This window comes from Acartia tonsa, chromosome 5 (assembly GCF_053477335.1).
Source record: "Acartia tonsa isolate MP-2025a chromosome 5, ASM5347733v1, whole genome shotgun sequence".
In the NCBI taxonomy this organism is placed as follows: domain Eukaryota; kingdom Metazoa; phylum Arthropoda; class Copepoda; order Calanoida; family Acartiidae; genus Acartia; species Acartia tonsa.
Genome location: NC_137264.1, coordinates 53,554,572 through 53,575,074, shown reverse-complemented (window position 1 = coordinate 53,575,074; position 20,503 = coordinate 53,554,572). Strand labels below are relative to the sequence as shown.

General features: G+C 33.1%; 1 protein-coding gene across 7 annotated transcripts in view; it reads left to right on the top strand.

The window, feature by feature from the left end:
• LOC145319846 (uncharacterized) overlaps positions 1 to 19,761 on the top strand; it is a 65,595-nt gene extending 45,834 nt beyond the window's left edge. For 5 of the 7 annotated variants that reach the window (XM_080162239.1, XM_080162237.1, XM_080162236.1 and 2 more), the window contains 7 exons: positions 5,624 to 5,737; positions 6,501 to 6,569; positions 11,037 to 11,066; positions 15,664 to 15,738; positions 17,545 to 17,631; positions 18,652 to 18,710; positions 19,545 to 19,761. In XM_080162239.1, coding sequence (XP_080018365.1) covers positions 5,624 to 5,737; positions 6,501 to 6,569; positions 11,037 to 11,066; positions 15,664 to 15,738; positions 17,545 to 17,631; positions 18,652 to 18,710; positions 19,545 to 19,665 — 555 coding nt within the window. In that variant the 3' untranslated portion in view covers positions 19,666 to 19,761. Of the gene's footprint in view, positions 1 to 5,623; positions 5,738 to 6,500; positions 6,570 to 11,036; positions 11,067 to 15,663; positions 15,739 to 17,544; positions 17,632 to 17,667; positions 17,755 to 18,651; positions 18,711 to 19,544 lie in introns of all 7 variants that reach the window. The other 2 variants (XM_080162235.1, XM_080162238.1) reach the window with 2 other exon arrangements.
• The last annotated feature ends 742 nt before the right edge of the window (positions 19,762 to 20,503 follow it).

Sequence of the window (20,503 nt, the reverse complement as noted above, 5' to 3'; positions counted from 1 at the left end):
TAAACAAAAATCTGGTACATATTTGACAAAACTTTATTATATTATGTTATTTTTAGATTTAGTTTTAAAAAATAACTATACAATTTTTTGCTACATAATGCATCCTATTGTAGTAAAACAAGTATGACAGCATTTATAATAGCGACGCTTTAAAATTAGAAAAAAATTCAAAAATTAATTGAAAATTCTAAACAAAATTGAACTTATATTTGTTGCAACATTGATTAGATACAGGATACTGTTAAGGGCATACTTACAATTTTACTGAATACTAAAATATTTATTACATGAAATCAAATTGACAATAAATCTAGTACTTTAGTTATTGAGTTGATTTGCTTATAACATCGTACATTGTGATGAACTGAAATTTAATTTCCGAATGTGTACACAGTTTCCTTGGTGTTTCCTCATCCTATCTCAATATTTACTACTAGCTAAAAAACTTTAAAAAATCTAAATTTGAATAAACATTGAATAAACAATTTATACATTATACATTCAAAATTTAATTTTTCAAATTTAGATTTTTTTGGAGTTTGAAGCTTTTTTTGTTAGTTTTGTTAGCCCCGATAGACCGTAGGCCCCGTCTAATAAAACTGGCATTAATTTGAACATTTTGATTTTAATACTGTAATATCTGTAATTCGATGCTATACATGATTTTTTAGAATGGCTGAGAATCGGTTCTAATCCACCGTATATTATTCGGTTTCGAAGCCATACTGAAAAATATATTTCTGATATAAAAGAATTTTTTTTTGGGGGGGGGGGGGAGAAGGGGGTTGTAAAATCTCAATATGGGGAGATAAATAAAAAAAATCATCTAATTTGTATAAATCTAAGGATTTGAACTAAGGCGTAAAGTGAAGGTCTGTAAAAGTGGTGCAAAAAAAACCTGATGCAAGAATGAATTTCCCTTTCTTTATGGCTTATTTTTCTTAAACACACAAAAAAATATGTCATGGACTTGGACATATAATTATACAGCCTTGTTTTTTTACGAACCTAGCAATAGTGTCTAACTTTATATCTTTGTGACGTAACAAAAATCGAAGGATGAGAGGGGAGGTGGGAAAGGAAACCCCTAAAAAAGAGATGGATTTTTGTTACGTCACAAAGATAAAAAGTTATTACACTATTACACTATTACTAGGTTCTTTCTTACTGGTGTGAGTTGCAATTTACAAGTTAAATTGCATTATAAAAAGAAATTTTTCAATTAAGATATATTAATTTATTATTTCAAGCTTAAACAACATTGATACAAATCATTTTTAAAAGCGTAGATTTTCTATAATAAGCGTAGCAATTCTATAATCATTACCAGAATGTCCTTATGTCCATGTTATTTTATTACTTTTTTAACAACAAATTTTTATGTGATCTAACTATCCGATTGATCTGTTTTTTGGTATATTGATTCCTGGGACAACAAAGTACAATATTATAAGTGAAGCAACTTAACAATCAAGTCCCTAAAAATGTAAGTATGTCTATAAACATTATCCGGTATCAAGCAGTTTTTCAACAAATTTACTTACAATATTGCTGCGACTCTTATACATTTATATTCTGATTATTCAGTTCTGACACTTTACAAGTGTTAATGTCCGTTTGTCCTACCGTTTCAGTGCTTCGCTTTTATAGATGTTGTCGTCCTTGTTTTCTTTATGGCTGTTGCATTTTTTTCTAAAACACACAAAAAGTACGTTATAACCATATACAACACTGTTTTCATACTGGTGTGATGTGCAATTTACAAGTTTAAATGCATTAGAAAAAGGATGACAACATCCATAAAAGCGAAGCTCTGAAACTGTAGGACAAACGGACATTAACACTTGTATAGCGTCAGAACTGAAAAACCATAATATAAATGTATAAGAGTCAAAGCAAAATAAATTTGTTTTCGCTTCGCTTTTAATATTGTACTTTATTGTCCCAGGAATCAGTATACAAAAAATCAGATCAATCGGATAATTAGATCTCATACATAAATATTTGTTGTTAAAAATAAAAAAATAAACATGTTTAAAATGGACGTACAGACATTCTGGCAGTGATCATAGAGTTGATACACTTTATAAATCGTACCTAACTACTACAGGAATTACAGCAAAGTTTGAAATCGATAGGACAATTCTAACATGCCCAAATTAACGAAAAAAGCTATCCCTAACATACGGACGGACCGACCCTAATTATAGAAAAGCTTCGCTTTTAAAAAGAAATTTTTCAATTAAGATATATTAATTTATTATTTCAAGTTTAAACAACATTGATACAAATCATTTTTAAAAGCGAAGATTTTCTTTAATTAGGGTCGGTCCGTAAAGAAAGCGTAGCAATTCTATAATCATTACCAGAATGTCCTTACGTCCATGTTATTTTATTACTTTTTTAACAACAAATTTTTATGTGATCTAATTATCCGATTGATCTGATTTTTGGTATATTGATTCCTGGGACAACAAAGTACAATATTATAAGTGAAGCAACTTAATAATCAAGTCCTAAAAATGTAAGTATGTCTATAAACATTATCCGGTATCAAGCAGTTTTTCAACAAATTTACTTACAATTTTGCTGCGACTCTTATACAATTATATTCTGATTAATCAGTTCTGACACTTTACAAGTGTTAATGTCCGTTTGTCCTACCGTTTCAGTGCTTCGCTTTTATAGATGTTGTCATCCTTGTTTTTTTATGGCTGTTGCATTTTTTTCTAAAACACACAAAAACTATGTTATGGACATATACAACACTGTTTTCATACTGGTGTGATGTGCAATTTACAAGTTTAAATGCATTAGAAAAAGGATGACAACATCCATAAAAGCGAAGCTCTGGAACTGTAGGACAAATGGACATTAACACTTGTATAGCGTCAGAACTGAATAACCATAATATAAATTTATAAGAGTCGAAGCAAAATTGTAAATAAATTTGTTTTCGCTTCACTTATAATATTGTACTTTATTGTCCCAGGAACCAGTATACAAAAAATCAGATCAATTTGATAATTAGATCTCATACATATTATTTGTTGTTAAAAATAAAAAAAATAAATATGTTTAAAATGGACGTACGGACATTTTGGTGATGATTATAGAGTTGCTACGCTTTCTAAATCGTACCTAACTACTACAGGAATCATAATGCAAAGTTTGAAATCGATAGGACAATTCTAACATGCCCAAATTAACGAAAAAAGCTATCCGTAACATACGGACGGACCGACCCTAATTATAGAAAAGCTTCGCTTTAAAAAAAAAATCTTTCAATTAAGATATATTAATTTATTATTTCAAGCTTAAACAACATTGATACAAATCATTTTAAATTTATCATTCTGTTGCAACGATCAGGGAGTAAGGGAGGGGACAATAGGCAATAAATTCAATTAGCTGAAAAACAATGAAAACCAGATTTATCCAAAAAATTTGACCAAAATTGTAAAAGGATCATGGTAATATAATTTAGAACAAAATTAGATCTAAGAAAAAAATAATTTACTTGAAAATTAAATTACCAATACATCACAAGTAGTAAACATTCTGTATAAATATCACAGTAGAGTTTCTATCCATAAAATGACATTTTCTTGGGAAAAATATTTGTTAAAACCAGCCATTTTATAACAAATTTCTGTCTGCTATTTTGAAAAATAACTCAGCTAGTTAGCGGGGCATTGATGCGCTAGTACCCAAAGTCAGTCAGAACCTGCTGAATTCGTGCACATTCCCTTTAAGCCAGTACCCAAAGTCTGAGACTCTTAAAAATTGAATATTCGATCCATTGTCCCCTCCCTTACTCCTTGTGCAACGATGCTATTTTGGGTTCAATTAAACAACCATTTCTAGCTCCTTGATTTCTAGTAGCGAAGCTGCTCTTTAAATGCTTGTGTTATTTTTTTTTTGGGGGGGGGGGAGGAATTTCATTTTTCTAAGGCGATTTCTCTTGGGAGGGTGGTGGTACACTCTCCAAAAACAGTTATAAATCTTCCCAGGACCAATGAGAAACTATCCTGTAAAGGAGAATAATATCGGTTCAGTGGTTAGTGAGATCCTACGGTGCACACACACACACACACACAGACAGAGAACTTAATATTTAATATTTTTTTCTCGTATTCATTCGAATCCGGTGGATAGGAACCGGTTCTTATCCATACGAAAAAACTATGTCTAGCATCGTATTATATCCAGTTTTCCACGAATATAGAAATGAAAAATTATAAGATTAAAACCAGTTTTTTTAGCCCGTGCCTTCGGCATCTCGGGGCTAAAAAAACTAGTTTTAATCTTATAATTGTACATTCTATATCCTCGGAAAGCCGTTTATAATACGATGAAAGAAATAACTAATCCTGTTTTTTAAAAAGGCATATATTTTTTGCCTTTTTAAACCAATTAATAATTCTTTATTTTTAGCCACAAATGACAGACAAATAGACATCCTGTTTCTTTATTATAAGGATTAATCGATAACCTTTATTAGAACCACAACTATCAAAGAATGTAGTTCTTAGATCTATCTATAGATATACAGTATGACCCTCGAAAAAGTATTTTTAAGCATCTGCAGCCCTTATTTCTCAATGAATTATTAAAAAATGCATATGTCCTTGTTCTCCATAGTATTCCACGTAAGTAGATATAAAAATATTTTTTTTACCTCCATTAACACCGGAGATTTTTAGTGCTAAAGTTTTGAAAAAGTGACTAAGGAAAAAGTAACTTTTAACATGAAACGACTTTTTTAGCAAAATTAAGCTAGAAATCCTTTTATTTTTGTTACTAGCAGAAACTTTATACAAAAATGAAATAAAAAATTTAGTTTTTGAGTAAAAAGCATTTTTTTACACATATTTTTTGAGTCTTTTTAGTTTAATGATATTTTGAAAAACTTACTTATTAGGCAAAATTGTTTAAGATTAAAAAACCAAATAAATCTCTATGAATATAGCAGGAAAATTGTTTTTGTTTCACAATCCTAACTTTAATAACAAAAAAGTTATAAAGAAAATAAAAATAGAACATAATGATTTTTTAGTCTAAAAAGCTTAATTTACCCCCTATTAAATAATTGAGATGTCAGAAAAGTAGGCGGAGCAACTGTCATAATTAATCCTTTTCTATAAATAAGGGTTAATAAATAACCTAAAATTTGCAAATAATCAATTCATTCAGTAGTATTTTTTGCCATTAAAAATTTATATTTTTTGGTGGAATAAAAAAGAAATATTTAGTTAACTTGTTTTTTTTGTGTCTCATTATTCAGTTGCCAGAAAAACATAATATAACCATCCAAATAATAAGAGAAACAAAAAAAAATCTTTTCCTCAGTCACTTTTTCAAAACTTTAGCTCTAAAAATCTCCGGTGTTAATGGAGGTAAAAAAAATATTTTTATATCTACTTACGTGGAATACTATGGAGAACAAGGACATATGCATTTTTTAATAATTCATTGAGAAATAAGGGCTGCAGATGCTTAAAAATACTTTTTCGAGGGTCATACTGTATCAGTATAAAAATATAATTTAAAACCATGATGTACCTATTTGGAAAACAAATCTTATCTTATCTTATCTAGTAAAAATTTATTTTTACTGCAGGAGTTTCAAGAGAGGATTGGGGAGACTATTGAAGTTGGAGGTAATCTCGTGCACAGGATTGTCATCCCCGTGGCCTCCAGGGTTGTACCTGTGGCCATAGATCTTGTTGGCAAGGTAAGGTGTTGCGGCGGTTTCCCTCAGAGTGCATAGTCGAGCAGAGAATAGTTTTTTTTTTAAATAGACATCGATTAGCATTTTAAAGGAAACTGCCTATCTTTTTCTTACAAGTTTAAGTCCTATTTCAAAAACTAGCGGCTTAGCCCCTAGACTCTTTCTTTGATAATTTAAAAGAAAAAAATAAGTAAATTAGGTATTTCTGGAGCTGCCATTTATTGTGAAGTAAAAACTATTATTTTTTTTTTGGGGGGGGGGGGGTGTCCCACCCCCAAGAAAATAGCTTAAAACCACCACAGGACCAATAGGTATATACCCTGAAGAGTAGAATTTGATCGGTTCAGTGGTTACCGAGATCGTAAGGGACGGACGGACAGACATCATTCTACTTTGTATTATAGACTAATTTCATTTTTTTGGAGTGGGGGTATTACATTATACTTTTTTGTCCCAGGAATCAATATACCAAAAATCAGATCAATCTGATGATTAGATTACATAAAAATTTGTTGCTAAAAAAGTAAAAAAAATCAACATGTTTAAAATGGACGTACGGACATTTTGGTAATGATTATAGAGTTGCTACGCTTTCTAAATCGTACCCAACTACTAAAGGAATCACCATGCAAAATTTGAAATCGATAGGACAATTTTAACATGCCTAAATATTCACGGAAAAAGCTATCCGTTACGGACGGACCGACCCTAATTATAGAAAAGCTTCGCTTTTAAAAATATCATCCTTGTTTATTTTTCCCTGCAGGTTCCTGAGTTGATATCAGCTGGTCAGAATTTCATAGCTATGGGAGCCGGCACACTCAACAGAACACCAGTAAGTTTATCATAGCTATGGGAGCTGGCACACTCAACAGAACACCAGTAAGTTAATCATAGCTATGGGAGCTGGCACACTCAACAGAACACCAGTAAGTTAATCATAGCTATGGGAGCCGGCACACTCAACAGAACACCAGTAAGTTAATCATAGCTATGGGAGCCGGCACACTCAACAGAACACCAGTAAGTTAATCATAGCTATGGAAGCCGGCACACTCAACAGAACACCAGTAAGTTAATCATAGCTATGGGAGCTGGCACACTCAACAGAACACCAGTAAGTTAATCATAGCTATGGGAGCTGGCACACTCAACAGAACACCAGTAAGTTAATCATAGCTATGGGAGCCGGCACACTCAACAGAACACCAGTAAGTTAATCATAGCTATGGGAGCCGGCACACTCAACAGAACACCAGTAAGTTAATCATAGCTATGGGAGCTGGCACACTCAACAGAACACCAGTAAGTTAATCATAGCTATGGGAGCCGGCACACTCAACAGAACACCAGTAAGTTAATCATAGCTATGGGAGCCGGCACACTCAACAGAACACCAGTAAGTTAATCATAGCTATGGGAGCCGGCACACTCAACAGAACACCAGTAAGTTAATCATAGCTATGGGAGCTGGCACACTCAACAGAACACCAGTAAGTTAATCATAGCTATGGGAGCTGGCACACTCAACAGAACACCAGTAAGTTAATCATAGCTATGGGAGCTGGCACACTCAACAGAACACCAGTAAGTTAATCATAGCTATGGGAGCTAACACACACAACAGAACACCAGTAAGTTAATCATAGCTATGGGAGCTGGCACACTCAACAGAACACCAGTAAGTTAATCATAGCTATGGGAGCCGGCACACTTAACAGAACACCAGTAAGTTTATCATAGCTATGGGAGCCGGCACACTCAACAGAACACCAGTAAGTTAATCATAGCTATGGGAGCCGGCACACTCAACAGAACACCAGTAAGTTAATCATAGCTATGGGAGCCGGCACACTCAACAGAACACCAGTAAGTTAATCATAGCTATGGGAGCTGGCACACTCAACAGAACACCAGTAAGGTAATCATAGCTATGGGAGCTGGCACACTCAACAGAACACCAGTAAGTTAATCATAGCTATGGGAGCTGGCACACTCAACAGAACACCAGTAAGTTAATCATAGCTATGGGAGCTAACACACACAACAGAACACCAGTAAGTTAATCATAGCTATGGGAGCTGGCACACTCAACAGAACACCAGTAAGTTAATCATAGCTATGGGAGCCGGCACACTTAACAGAACACCTGTAAGTTTATCATAGCTATGGGAGCCGGCACACTCAACAGAACACCAGTAAGTTAATCATAGCTATGGGAGCCGGCACAATCAACAGAACACCAGTAAGTTTATCATAGCTATGGGAGCCGGCACACTCAACAGAACACCAGTAAGTTTATCATAGCGCAGGAGTAAGGTATAACCAACAAGCGAAATAAATCAAAAATAATATTTTGGTGGCAGATAAAAAGGTCGTCAATTCTACTAAGTGTTGCCCCCCCCCCCTCCCCCCAACGACGTCTGAAAATCACATATAGGTTTTATGATTTTTTTCCAAATTCATTTTGGTGTTGGTATAGGCTGCGCTTCATCTATTTACTAATGGATTCGCCCCTAGACGCTTCAAGAGGTGATATGACCCAGAGAGAGAGAGTGGACAATAGGCTGTTTATTACACTAGTCCCCTAAGTTTCATAATAAAGTTTTCGTTTTCGTTGACTTAACAACTTTGGAGAATTTTAATGAATTTTGATTGGTTGGTTCAATGACTAATTGTACTGGTACAAAAGGGAAAAAGCCGGGAAAAAGTAAACGAGAGACAGTTTTGCCCTATATTTGAGAATGATATGATGTTAAGGTTAGATAATTTGATGAGAAATTTTCTCGTTCACAGTCCCTTTAAATTAGTGATGAAAATAAATCAATGAATATGACCAGTAGGTAGGTGTCTCTAAAAAGTAGAGAATATTCTGAACAGCCAGACTGACGGACAGCCATCATTATACTTTTTGTTGTTGTCTGAAGTAAAGATCTTGAAAATTGCGGTAGTGAGCTTTTCAAAAGATTTTTAATGGAATGAGTATGATTTAGGCTAATTGACTTTTTATTTTATTATTAAAGTATTAAAAGAATTCGTTTTTGACAAAGAGAGATTTTACTCTACAGAAGGGGAAATTTTGTGTATCATCATAGGGAAAGTACATCAATTTATCCGCCATTGTCTTATCCCTTTAGATCCCTGAGTTTTAGCCACGACACTATTCAAAGCTGAATTATCTTCAATGTAATTCACAAGTTTCTTTAAACTTATCAGGATTTTCAAATTTCTTTTTCTATTGTTCTAAGGCGCAAACACGATTTTAGTTGGAGGGGGGGGGGCGGGTGTTGGATTGGTGGATATTTTTGTACCCCTCCTCCTCTACTAAAGTTACTTTGGTTAAAAATTTGATTTTAATTGAGAAGAAGATTCGGCAGCCGCTAATTTTAAGGAATCTTATCTGCGGTTTATTGTTTATTGTTTATCGTATGCGGCACTATGAAATAAATCATTTTTAAAATATCACAAAGACTACAAGTAAAATATAGACGTATATAAACATCTCGTTAAAGAGTAGCTGCGCTTCTAATAAAGATGATTTAGACTTTCTTGTCTGACTTTCTATAAAATGCTTTAGGCATTTATTAAGATATTGTTTAAATTAAAATGTAATCATGCCTATTAATGCAATACATAACAAAAGCATTTTAGAGAGTCATTTTCTTTTCTTATTTTGCAAGGATAAATATTTCCATAACTAGCGTCACACAGGGAGGGAGGGGATATTGGTCTATTTATTACATTAGTCCCTTAAGTTTTATAATAACGTTTTCCTATTCGTTGGATTAACAACTTTGGTGACAGCGTACCGTAAAAATGTGAATTAAAATGTTGTGTCACGTTTACAAAATGTTATCCTTATAAAGTAGTAAGCTTTTATTTTGTCTGAAGCTTAATAACTACACATTAGTCCTTGGATGTTTTTTTTTTATTTTTAGAATTAAGCCTGAGTGGTTGAAATGTTTGAACACTCAACTAAATAAACCAACCAATCAAAATCTAATAAAATTCCCCTAGGTTGTTAAGACAACAAATAAGAAAACGTTATTCCAAGACTTTGGGGACTAGTGTACTATTGCCCCCCCCCCCCCTCCCTGACTTCTGTTACAAATTTTAGCCCTGAGATGCCGAAGGCACGGGCTAAAAAAACTGGTTTTAATCTTATAATTGTACACTTTTATATTCGTAGAAATCTGGATATAATACGATGCTAGACATAGTTTTTACGTATGGATGAGAACCGGTTCCTATCCACCGGATTCGAATAAATACCAGTGGCGTGCGAACCGAAGGGGGCATTTGGGGCAATCGCCCCCCCCTAGCGACCAAAACGCCCCCCCCCCTGCCCCCCCCCCCCTAGCAACCGCCCCCCCTGCCCCCCCCCTAAATGTTAAAAAATGCCCCATTTTGCCCCCCCCTGGTCAACAAAAATGCCCCTTTTTGCCCCCTACCCTACAAAAAGCAAAACTATCCCAGTTTCAAAAAAAAAAGATCAAGAAATACTCCAAAAAAAAATTTTGGCGCTTCGCGCCAACCAGACAGTTACTATTCATTTAACCTTACCAAATTTTTAAATTAATGTAGAAATTAGGTTATAATCTTTTTTCACTGAACATAACAAACCAAGTTATAGGAAGTATTTTATTTTGTATAATATAAACTTTTTACCACAGAAATTTTGTACATCCCTAATGATGATACACAAAATTACCCCTTATATAGATTACAATTAGTGGATGAAATGTATGGAAACTCGACTTAATTAACCAACCAATCAAAATTCCATTAAAGTCCCCAAAGTTGTTGAGCCAACGAATAAGAAAATTTTATATGAAATATTGGGGACTAGTGTAATAAATAGCCCAAAAACCCCTCCCTCCCTGCATATTTGAAGAAAAAAATTTGCGCTTCGCGCTCTTCCAAATGGTTTCTGCTATGAAATATTGGGGACTAGTGTAATAAATAGCCCAAAAACCCCTGCCTCCCTGCATATTTGAAGAAAAAAATTTGCGCTTTGCGCCCTTCCAAATTGTTTCTGCTATGAAATATTGGGGACTAGTGTAATAAATAGCCCAAAAACCCCTCCCTCCCTGCATAATCAAATAATCCCACCCCTTAAAACGCCCTTATTTAAAATTAGTATATATAATCAAAATGCCCCCCCCTAAAGCAAAGTGCCCCCCCGGGGCACTTTGATTTAGGGGGGGGCAAAATTTTACAAAATCTTCAAAATGCCCCCCCCCTAGACAAAGTGCTTCGCACGCCACTGATAAATACGTGAAATAACTATTCTGTTTTTTAGGAATTCAAGACCGAAAGTAGAGGAGGCGAGGTTAGCCCCAGGAATTTGAACTAGAGGTAGACACACACACACACACACACACGCACACATGCTGCTACTTCAAATACAAATTATAGATGGCATATATATAATTATTTTACTAATAAACGCATGGACATTTTTTCATACATTACTAATACTGACTAAAGACATTATATGTCAGACGTGTGATTTGACAGGGGACTCTTAGCCTTTAGGTTTGTTAAAAAGGAGAATTCAAATTAATAGGGAGGTGGGGAGTATTGACCCCCTTTTTTCGCACACCCCTGCTTTATACAACCACTAGCGGCTTCGCCCCTAGCCTCTAGGGGCTTTGCCCCAAGAGGTTTAATCAAACCAATTAAAAAAAAAATTTGGGGGGGGGGGATTTTTTTTTTGGGGGGGGGGGGGTATTTTTCCAAAGTGTGCCACTCCCAAGAAAATAGTTATAAACCTTCCCGGGACCTATGAGAAGCTACCCTGTAAAGGAGAACCCGATCGGTTCAGCGGTTAGCGACATCCTTCGCTACAAACAGACAGACAGACAAACAAACAGACAGCTTTCTACTTTGTATTATAGATTGGGAATGATTGTAGGTTGAATCTGAGGAAATATGAGGGAGGGAGGAGACAATGGACTAAAAACTACGCTTGTGTCCAAAGTTTTATAATCCCACTCTTTCATTTGTAGGTTTGAAAAAGCTCCGACATAAAAACTCTGACTAAGTACTTTTTTGAGACAAAATGACTTTAAATTAAAGACATTGTGAACATTGAAGAACACTTTTGGAATCAGAAACTTTTATTCAATGTTTCCTTAGTATATATTTTGGATCTACTGCAGTTCACGGTAAAATATTGCTGGTAACGAATATTGCCAAAAATCTATGAATTTTAAAGGCTGCTAGCTGCCGAACGGCTGAACGTACAGATCATGCCCGCACACTGTTTTAAGCGGCATAAGAAGGCCTACAAATAATCTGGAATAGCCATAAATCAATAATGCATATTTATCTCGCAGTGCAGAGAAATGCGCGAAAAAGGCCTATTTCACGCGTTTTTTCTTCAGTGACGCTTTCCCTGTGCATCACTGGATCTTGGCTGTTTCAGATTATTTGTAGGCCTTCTTATATCGCTTAAAATGGTGTGCGGGTATGATCTGTACGTTCAGCCGTTTGGCAGCTAGCAGCCTTTAAAATTCATAGATTTTTAGCAATATTCGTTACCAGCAATATTTTACCGTGAACTGCAGTAGATCCTATATTTTTAAAAGCGAAGCTTTTCTATAATTAGGGTCGGTCCGTCCGTCCGTCCGTAACGGATAGCTTTTTTCGTTAATTTAGGCATGTTAGAATTGTCCTATCGATTTCAAACTTTGTATGGTGATTCCTGCAGTAATTAGGTACGATTTAGAAAGCGTAGCAACTCTATAATCATTACCAAAATGTCCGTACGTCCATTTTAAACATGTGATTTTTTAACTTTTTTAACATCAAATTTTTATATGATCTAATTGATCTGATTTTTTGTATGCTGATTCCTGGGGCAACAAAGAACACTATCATATGCGAAGCAACTCTATAATTAAGTCCTAAAAATGTAAGTATGTCCATAAACAGTATTCTATATCAAGCAGTTTTTCAACAAATTTACTTACAATTTTGCATCGCCTCTCATACAAATTTAAATTCTGATTATTCAGTTCTGACACTATACAAGTATTAATGTCCGTTTGTCCTACCGTTTCAGCGCTTTGCTTTTATGGATGTTGTCATCCTTGTTGGGTTTATATGTAAATCTCTGTTATAACTGAAATTAAACATAAAAGTTAACAAGAAGCAGATGTTATTTTTGGTTCGGATAGAATTTGGATCAATTCCAAATTCCGCGGCTTAATTAGTTTTACTTGCAGCCAATACTTGATTTTAAAAACCGCCACAGTGCAGCGGCTCAACTCCGTAATTGTTACGACTGCTAATTATTTCACGTTTTGTGCTTAGTTTAATCGGCTGCCGATCGTATCAAATTATAGACAGATTTCCGCGGATATTAAAATAGTAAGATTAACACCAGTTTTGTTAGCCCCAAGGGTGTAATATGATGCCATACATGATTTTGCAGTATGGCTGAGAAGCGGTTCTAATCCACGGGATATCAATCGGTTTCGAAGCCGTACAGTAAAGTTTTTCATAATGTACTTTTGACACACATTCTGACACATACAATTACACAGTAGACTATAAAAGTTGGAAAGATTTTTAATCAATATAATAGATTTGAAATCTGCATAAAATTTTAAGGATTTTTTATAAAATTAGTTTTTTATATAATTCTTTATTTAAAGGCGCAAATACAAATTAAGTTAAATAATTTTGAGATCTGTGATTGGTGGATTGAAAACTATCTGCGCTCTGATTGGAGAAGCTTAAGTGACGTACATCATTCAACCAATTAGAGCGTAGGTAGTTTCCAATACAGCTATCCTATTGGTCAAAATTTATTAACTTAAATCGTATTTGCGCCTTTAAATAAAGAATTATATAAAAAACGAATTTTATAAAAAAAATCCTTAAAATTTTATGCAGATTTCAAATCTATTATATTGATTAAAAATCTTTAAAACTTTTATAGTCTATTACACAGTCAATATTGACACAATGACTTTGGACTTTTTTGACAGTTACGTTTGTTCTTCCACGTTTTTTTTCTACCTCTATTTCAAGTATCCTTTTTACATAACATTTTTTTATTAGCAAAGCTACTCTATAATTAACTTTGTCTGTCAGTTAATAATGCTGTGTGGAAAATGTAATTTTCTCAGCCGCTAATAAAGATAGACGTCTGAAATTTTCAGTAAAGATTTCTGATATATGCACCACATGTAGATATACATTGCTTTGTCCGTCTGTCTGCCAGTCGTGCTTCAAAATAATTTTTTTTAGTTGTTACGACAACTGAGGTGGATTCTTAAAAAAATTGCCCTTCTAATCGCTTAGTGGGGCAAAATTGTTTTCGTGAAAAATCCTCCAAAATCACATAAAAGATCTACAGAAATTAAATAAAATCTTACCTATGTTAATAACCCTTCTATGATTTTGTTTAATTTTTGTAGATTTTTAATGTGATTTTGGTGGATTTTTCACGAAAACAATTTTGCCCCACTAAGTGATTACTTAGGCAATTTTTTTTAAGGAATCCACCTCTGAACATCTGCTCTATAACTCACTATGTCCGTTTGTCCATTCCATGATTTTTTTGTGCTTTGCATCTTATGGATGTTGTCATCCTTGTTTAATGTTTATTTAGGATTACGGAAGTAAATAATATGTAAACATGTCCTTTTTTTTTGTAAATAATAAAACAACAATGACTTTGGTCAGATATTTTTATGTTACAAAGAATAAAAGAAGGTGTCCTAACCTTTTTGATTTTTATTTAAAATAGCTAGTCGGTGTTTTTAGTAAGTAGTAGATGTAAAATGGTCCATAGAATTTAGATATGCAATCGTTTTTTTTGTAGATCTTTTATTTTTGACGTAATTTAAGTTTTAAGGTACTAAAATGAAACAAAAAAAGGAGAAAATTGCCATTATGAACAAAAATAGTAAGATCTTTAATTTGACACCTTTCTTTTTAAATTCTGTTGAGTAATTATTGAAAAAAATCTTTTTTGTTGAACCCCGTTGAATCAAAACTTTGAACTTTGGAAGCTCGTCACGAATGGGTTAAAAAATCACAAAAGTTAGGACACGTTCTTTGGAAATAAGAATATTTAGTTATTTCCAATTTTGATGAAATAAATAATTGTCAGAGTAGATTCTTTTTGGTTTTGAATTAACATTGAAATAGGGAAGGAAGATGACAATGGCGGATAAATTAACCCCCCTCTCAACAATTAAAAGCAGAATTAAACATCCCTACCAAGAAAATGATTTTTTTAAAGTTCGAAACTTAAAAATCTCAAACCAACCCTAACTCCAGTTTTTATACATACAAGTTTAAATTCTTGTTCCTAGGGAGGCAGTAGACATTGGAATGTAAATTGCACTGTCAAAATTTCAAACTATGTTATCTTAATCTTTGGCTTAAAAGGGGTAGTTTCACGAAAGGCATTTGAACTTAATTTAGTGAACCGCATATTTTTTCCTGGTTAATTGGTTAAAGTCTTGGTATTTTCAAAACTATGTGGTAGAAAATTGAAATTCTGTCAAATATATGCCATATAAATATAGTTTAACCCATTAACTAGCAAAAAATATGCGGTTCACTAAATTAAGTTCAAATGCATTTCGTGAAACTACCCCTTTTAGGGGACTTAACTTGAACTTTTGTTGCTTGGATCCAAAATAGCAAAATTTTTCAACCAATAAACTAAATCTGCTAAAGGGGTAATTTTGTTTATCATCATTGGGGATATCCATCACTAATTCGTCCTCTGTCCTATCCCACAAGATTCCTGCTTCTTGAATGAAAACTTTGTAAAATTAGGAAGATTAATTTATCTATCATTGTCATATATCTGTACCAAAATGGGTATACTATCACTTCTGCATATGTATGCGGAAGTGTAAGCGCGCCATTATCAAGCCATGACTTTGATTGTTGATAAGTTGATGGCGAATCCTGCAAGATTGTTGGGCAGCATTGTCAAGGCAACAAATGAGACTGCGCCTCTGGTTGAACAGGTTTGTAAATAATTGGTGGCACGCCAGGCTACAATTGAATCAAGACAAAAGTAAGTGCCGAGCTCTGGGACCTATGTATGGTGAAATTAGACATTAAACTGTGATGATTCCAAGTAAAACCAAAATATTTCAGCGGGATCTTTTTGAACAAATTAGATTTGAAAATTTCAAATTTTATTTTCACCACCTAGGAGTTGCCGCATAATCATGACAAGAAAAGCAAAGATTATATATTTAAAAATTTGAACAACTTTGCTTTTATGATGTCTTTTATAAAACCTCTCTATATGTGATTTATTTAAGGCTGAATTTCCGTGACCTTAGCAAAGCATATGATAAAAATGGCCATTAATTAACTCCCTTTAGGAGTGGTTTTATGAAGAACTTTATAAAAGCAAAGTTGTTCAAAATTTTAAATAAATAATCTTTGCTTTTCTTGTCATAATTATGCGGTAACTCCTAGGGGGTGATAATTGAACTTAAAATTTTCAAATCTAATTTTCTCAATAAGATCCCGCTGAAATATTTTGGTTTTACCTGGAATCATCATGGTTTTATGTCTAATTTCACCATACATAGGTCCCAGAGCTCGGCAGTTACTTTTGTCTTGATTCAATTGTAGCCTGGCGTGGTGGATTAACGGGCTACACTCAGAAAACGCTTATCTTAGAAAATACTTATCTTAGAAAACGCTTACTTTAAATTGTGACATGTAGATTCTAAAATATTCAAGATAACAAAATAGATTCTTATAAATATATTAATTGATATAAATGAAAAGACGTTTTAAAAAATATGTAGTAGGCATTTTCTAAGTTAGGCGTTTTTTGAGATGACCCACTTTATTTATGGATATACCTTACCTGAGTAATATTTGTGTCCTTTCAAAAAAGTAGCAGGATGCCTATTTGTCTATCCATGTGTCTCATTGTAAAAAAAACAAGGATGTCATCATCTAAGTAGCAAATCTAACATATTTTAAAAATTTTCAATTTCAATCGTTAGAATTCACAACAAAATGCAGCCACCTTTCTGTAAAAGAGGCTGATAACTAAATATTTACCCTGCAAAGATTGTATATTCTTCCAAGCTTTATATTATACCATCAAATTAGCATGACTTACAGACCAACGAACCAGGTGAAAATTGATAGAGAAATCCTCACACATTAATTCAGCTGTATAAACATAATAAATAGCTCCCGAGTATAATTTATTTCTTCATAGATTATCCAAAGAGTATAAAACACCAATATTATTTTAAGACTATAAAATACCAATAATATGCAAAGAGTATAAAATACCAATATTATGCAAAGAGTATAAAATCTAATATTATGCACAGAGTATAACATACCAATATATTATGCAAAGAGTATGATATACAAATGATATCCAAAGAGTATAAAATACCAATTTTATGCAAAGAGCATAAAACACCAATATTATTCTAAGATTATAAAATACCATTATTATGCAAAGATTATAAAATACCAATATTATGCAAAAATTATAATTTACCAATATTATGCAAAGAGTGTAGAATACAAATATCATATAATGAGTATTAAATACAAATATTATGCAAAGAGTATAAAATATCAATAGTATCCAAATAGTATCATGTATATGAATTTCATGCAAAGAGTATAGAATACCAATATTATCCAAAAAGTTTAAAATACAAATATCATGCAAAGAGTATATTATTCTAATATTATCCAGGAGTATAAAATCCCAATATTATCCAGAGTATAAAATTTCAATATTATCCACAGAGTATAATATATTTTGGCTCTTGCTTCAGAGCTTATCTGATCTGGACGCATCTCTGCCCACCCTTGCACAGATAGCAACAGCCTATGTCCAGGTTAACGCCCAGGACGCCCAGAAGGTATTGTCAATAAATATTATTCTCTGTATTATATAGCAATTGAGAGATTTGGACGAAACACTGCCTCTGTTTATTGAACCAATCAAGGATATGTTGGCTGGGGGTGCACGCACAAATAGTAAGGTAGCACAATACTCACATACACAAACAACGCATGAATTATCACAATTTCCAGGGAGGGAGGGGACATTGGACTGTAAATTACAATGGTACCATATTTTATTACTCATTGGCTCAAAAACTTGGGTTGCTTTTAGTAAATTTTGATTTGTTGGTAACAAACAAAAGTGCCCAAAGTTTTCCGATAGTAATATTAATTTAGAAAATGGGTAATTTTCTTCATTATTATTTGAGGTATATGTCAATTTATCGTTCACTGTCCTATCCCTTAAGATTTCTGTGAATAATTAAACTAACATTTTATTTGCCAATGTTTAAATTCACTGCATGTCACATTTCTTCCATCCTTTAATCACTTACCTTTCTATTATTTTATTTTTATCTAAATTTCAAAGTGCATGAATTGATCCAAATTTAAAATAACACTAATTTCCAATATTTAAAAACTTTCAAAATAAATAAATATATGCATTTATATACTTTTAATACTTATTTAAATTTAACTAATGCATGTTTGATCTTTATGCACAGATCATTGCCATAAAAATTTAGTTTGAAAATTTCCAATTTTAACTTGTCTAATGAAATCTAGCTAAACAAGATGTGTAGATTTAATTTGTGGCAGTTAAAAAATCCAAAGAATTAAAGTTTTTAGAAAAATTAAGTTTATAAGCTGAATTTAGGTGACCTTGGCAAAGCAATTGATAAAAATGACCATATATTTAGTTTTATGAACAACTTTATAAAAGCAAACTCATTTAAGATTTAAATTGTATCTTTGCTTTTCTTTTAATGATTGACCAGGAACTCCTAGAAAATTTCAAACAAAATTTTAACAGTAATGGTCTGTGTAGGTATGCAAATAAATTATTTAAAGTTACTCAAGATATTTTATTGCAGACCGCTGAAACCTTCCACCGAACCTTTAATTGCGACTTTGAATGCGGCGGACTTACAGGGTAAGTTTGATGTAAACCGCATCCTATTATAAAAAGTAAAAAGGATCTCGTAAGCTGCTAAACTGATATAGTTCTCCTTTACAGTTAAGCTTCTTGTATGTAGATTTTTAACTATTTTTTGGTGAGGGTATTTCTAAAACCCTAAAAAATCCCTTCCCCATTTCAAAAAAAATATTTTTTTTAAATTTTTATTTTTAAAAATGATGGGGTGGGCGACTTTTCCCCTCCCCCACTATAAGTGCCCCTATAGGCTTCTAGTGGCGTATAGTATAACATATTATATTAGAGCAGTGCGATCGCTTAGGGCACTGCACTTGAGAAGGGAAGGGGTTAAGTTGGCCCTCTAATTTACAAAGAACAAGTTTAAAAAATTGTTGGGGAGAGGTGAGTATACTTTTTTTATTGCGCCATTTCTCTTGATAGGGTGACTTACCCCAAAAATAGTTATAAACCTTCCTTGGATTTATGAGAAGCTGCATTGGTCCTTTGGTTAATGAGATAGACAGACATATATTCTGGGAAAAGATGTAACTAAAAAATTAACATTTTTAACCCAGGGATCTAAAGGGATAAGGCAATGACTGATAAATTGATGTACATTGTACATCTCAAATGATGATATATAAAATTACCACTTCTATAGATTACAATTAGTGGTTGTAACGTTAAGTCACTCAACTTTATAAACCAACTAATCAAAATCCATTAAAAGTCAACAAAGTTGTTTAGCCAACGAATAAGAAAACGTTATTGTAAAATTGCGGGGACTATTGTAAATAATTAACAGGCTATTGTCCCCTCAATTCCTGTCTTTAACTCCTATATTTTATTTAGATCAACCAGAACCCGATGTGAGCAAAAACATTGCAAAAATAACAAGACCAAAACAGAACAAACTGCACAAGAACAACGCACACCAAGGAGGGCAAACTATAATAGATATTACAGATATTAATATATTTCAAATTTCTTTTTTTGTATCATATCATTTTAGAATTGATCTATGACCAATTCGTTTTGTGCCTTGTTGAAATAAATGTATTCTTTTTAATATTTTTCTCCTTTTAATAGTAATATTCCAAAGACTAAAGTAACTGGTTCACTGGTTTGTTTGTCTTTGTGTATGTTCACTAAGATCTTGCAAACTACAGAACTAAGGGGGAACGGGGTAGGTTCTGACACTTCGCGTAAACAGTGATTATAGGCTTTGTCTTTGGATTGAATGGATAGATTGTTTAACCCAAAAGTTTATTTTTGGATGCAGTTTTCCTATTTAAAAAAATTTTGGATTTGGCCTCCAGGTTGTCTCTGAGTGGACATGCAGGTAAAGATGAAAAAAAAATTTTTTTTCGTAGAGTAAGAGTTCAAGTTATAAAACAAAATATGCATTTTTTATCTTCAAATATGTAAATAACATTTAAAAATATGCAATTTCGTTTTATAAGTTGACCTCTAACTCTTCAAAAAAAAATTTTCATTTATACTTGTCCAAAGACAACCTGGAGGTCTGCAGCACCTGAACCTGGAGGCCAAATCCAAATATTTTTTTTCAAAATAGGAAAACTTCATCCCAAAAAAAACTTTTTTTGTGAAATAATCTATCCTCTCACTCCAAACACAAAGCCTATAATCACTGTTTACGCCAAAGTGTCAAAACTGTACCCCCCCCCCTTATTTAATTTTCAGGGTTTTCTTGTGTTTCTGCTGGGCAGGATTTAGGCTATGGGGGTAGGTTGGATTTGTATTGACTATAATATATCTAGTCGCCTAATGATTAATTTTAGTAAAAACTA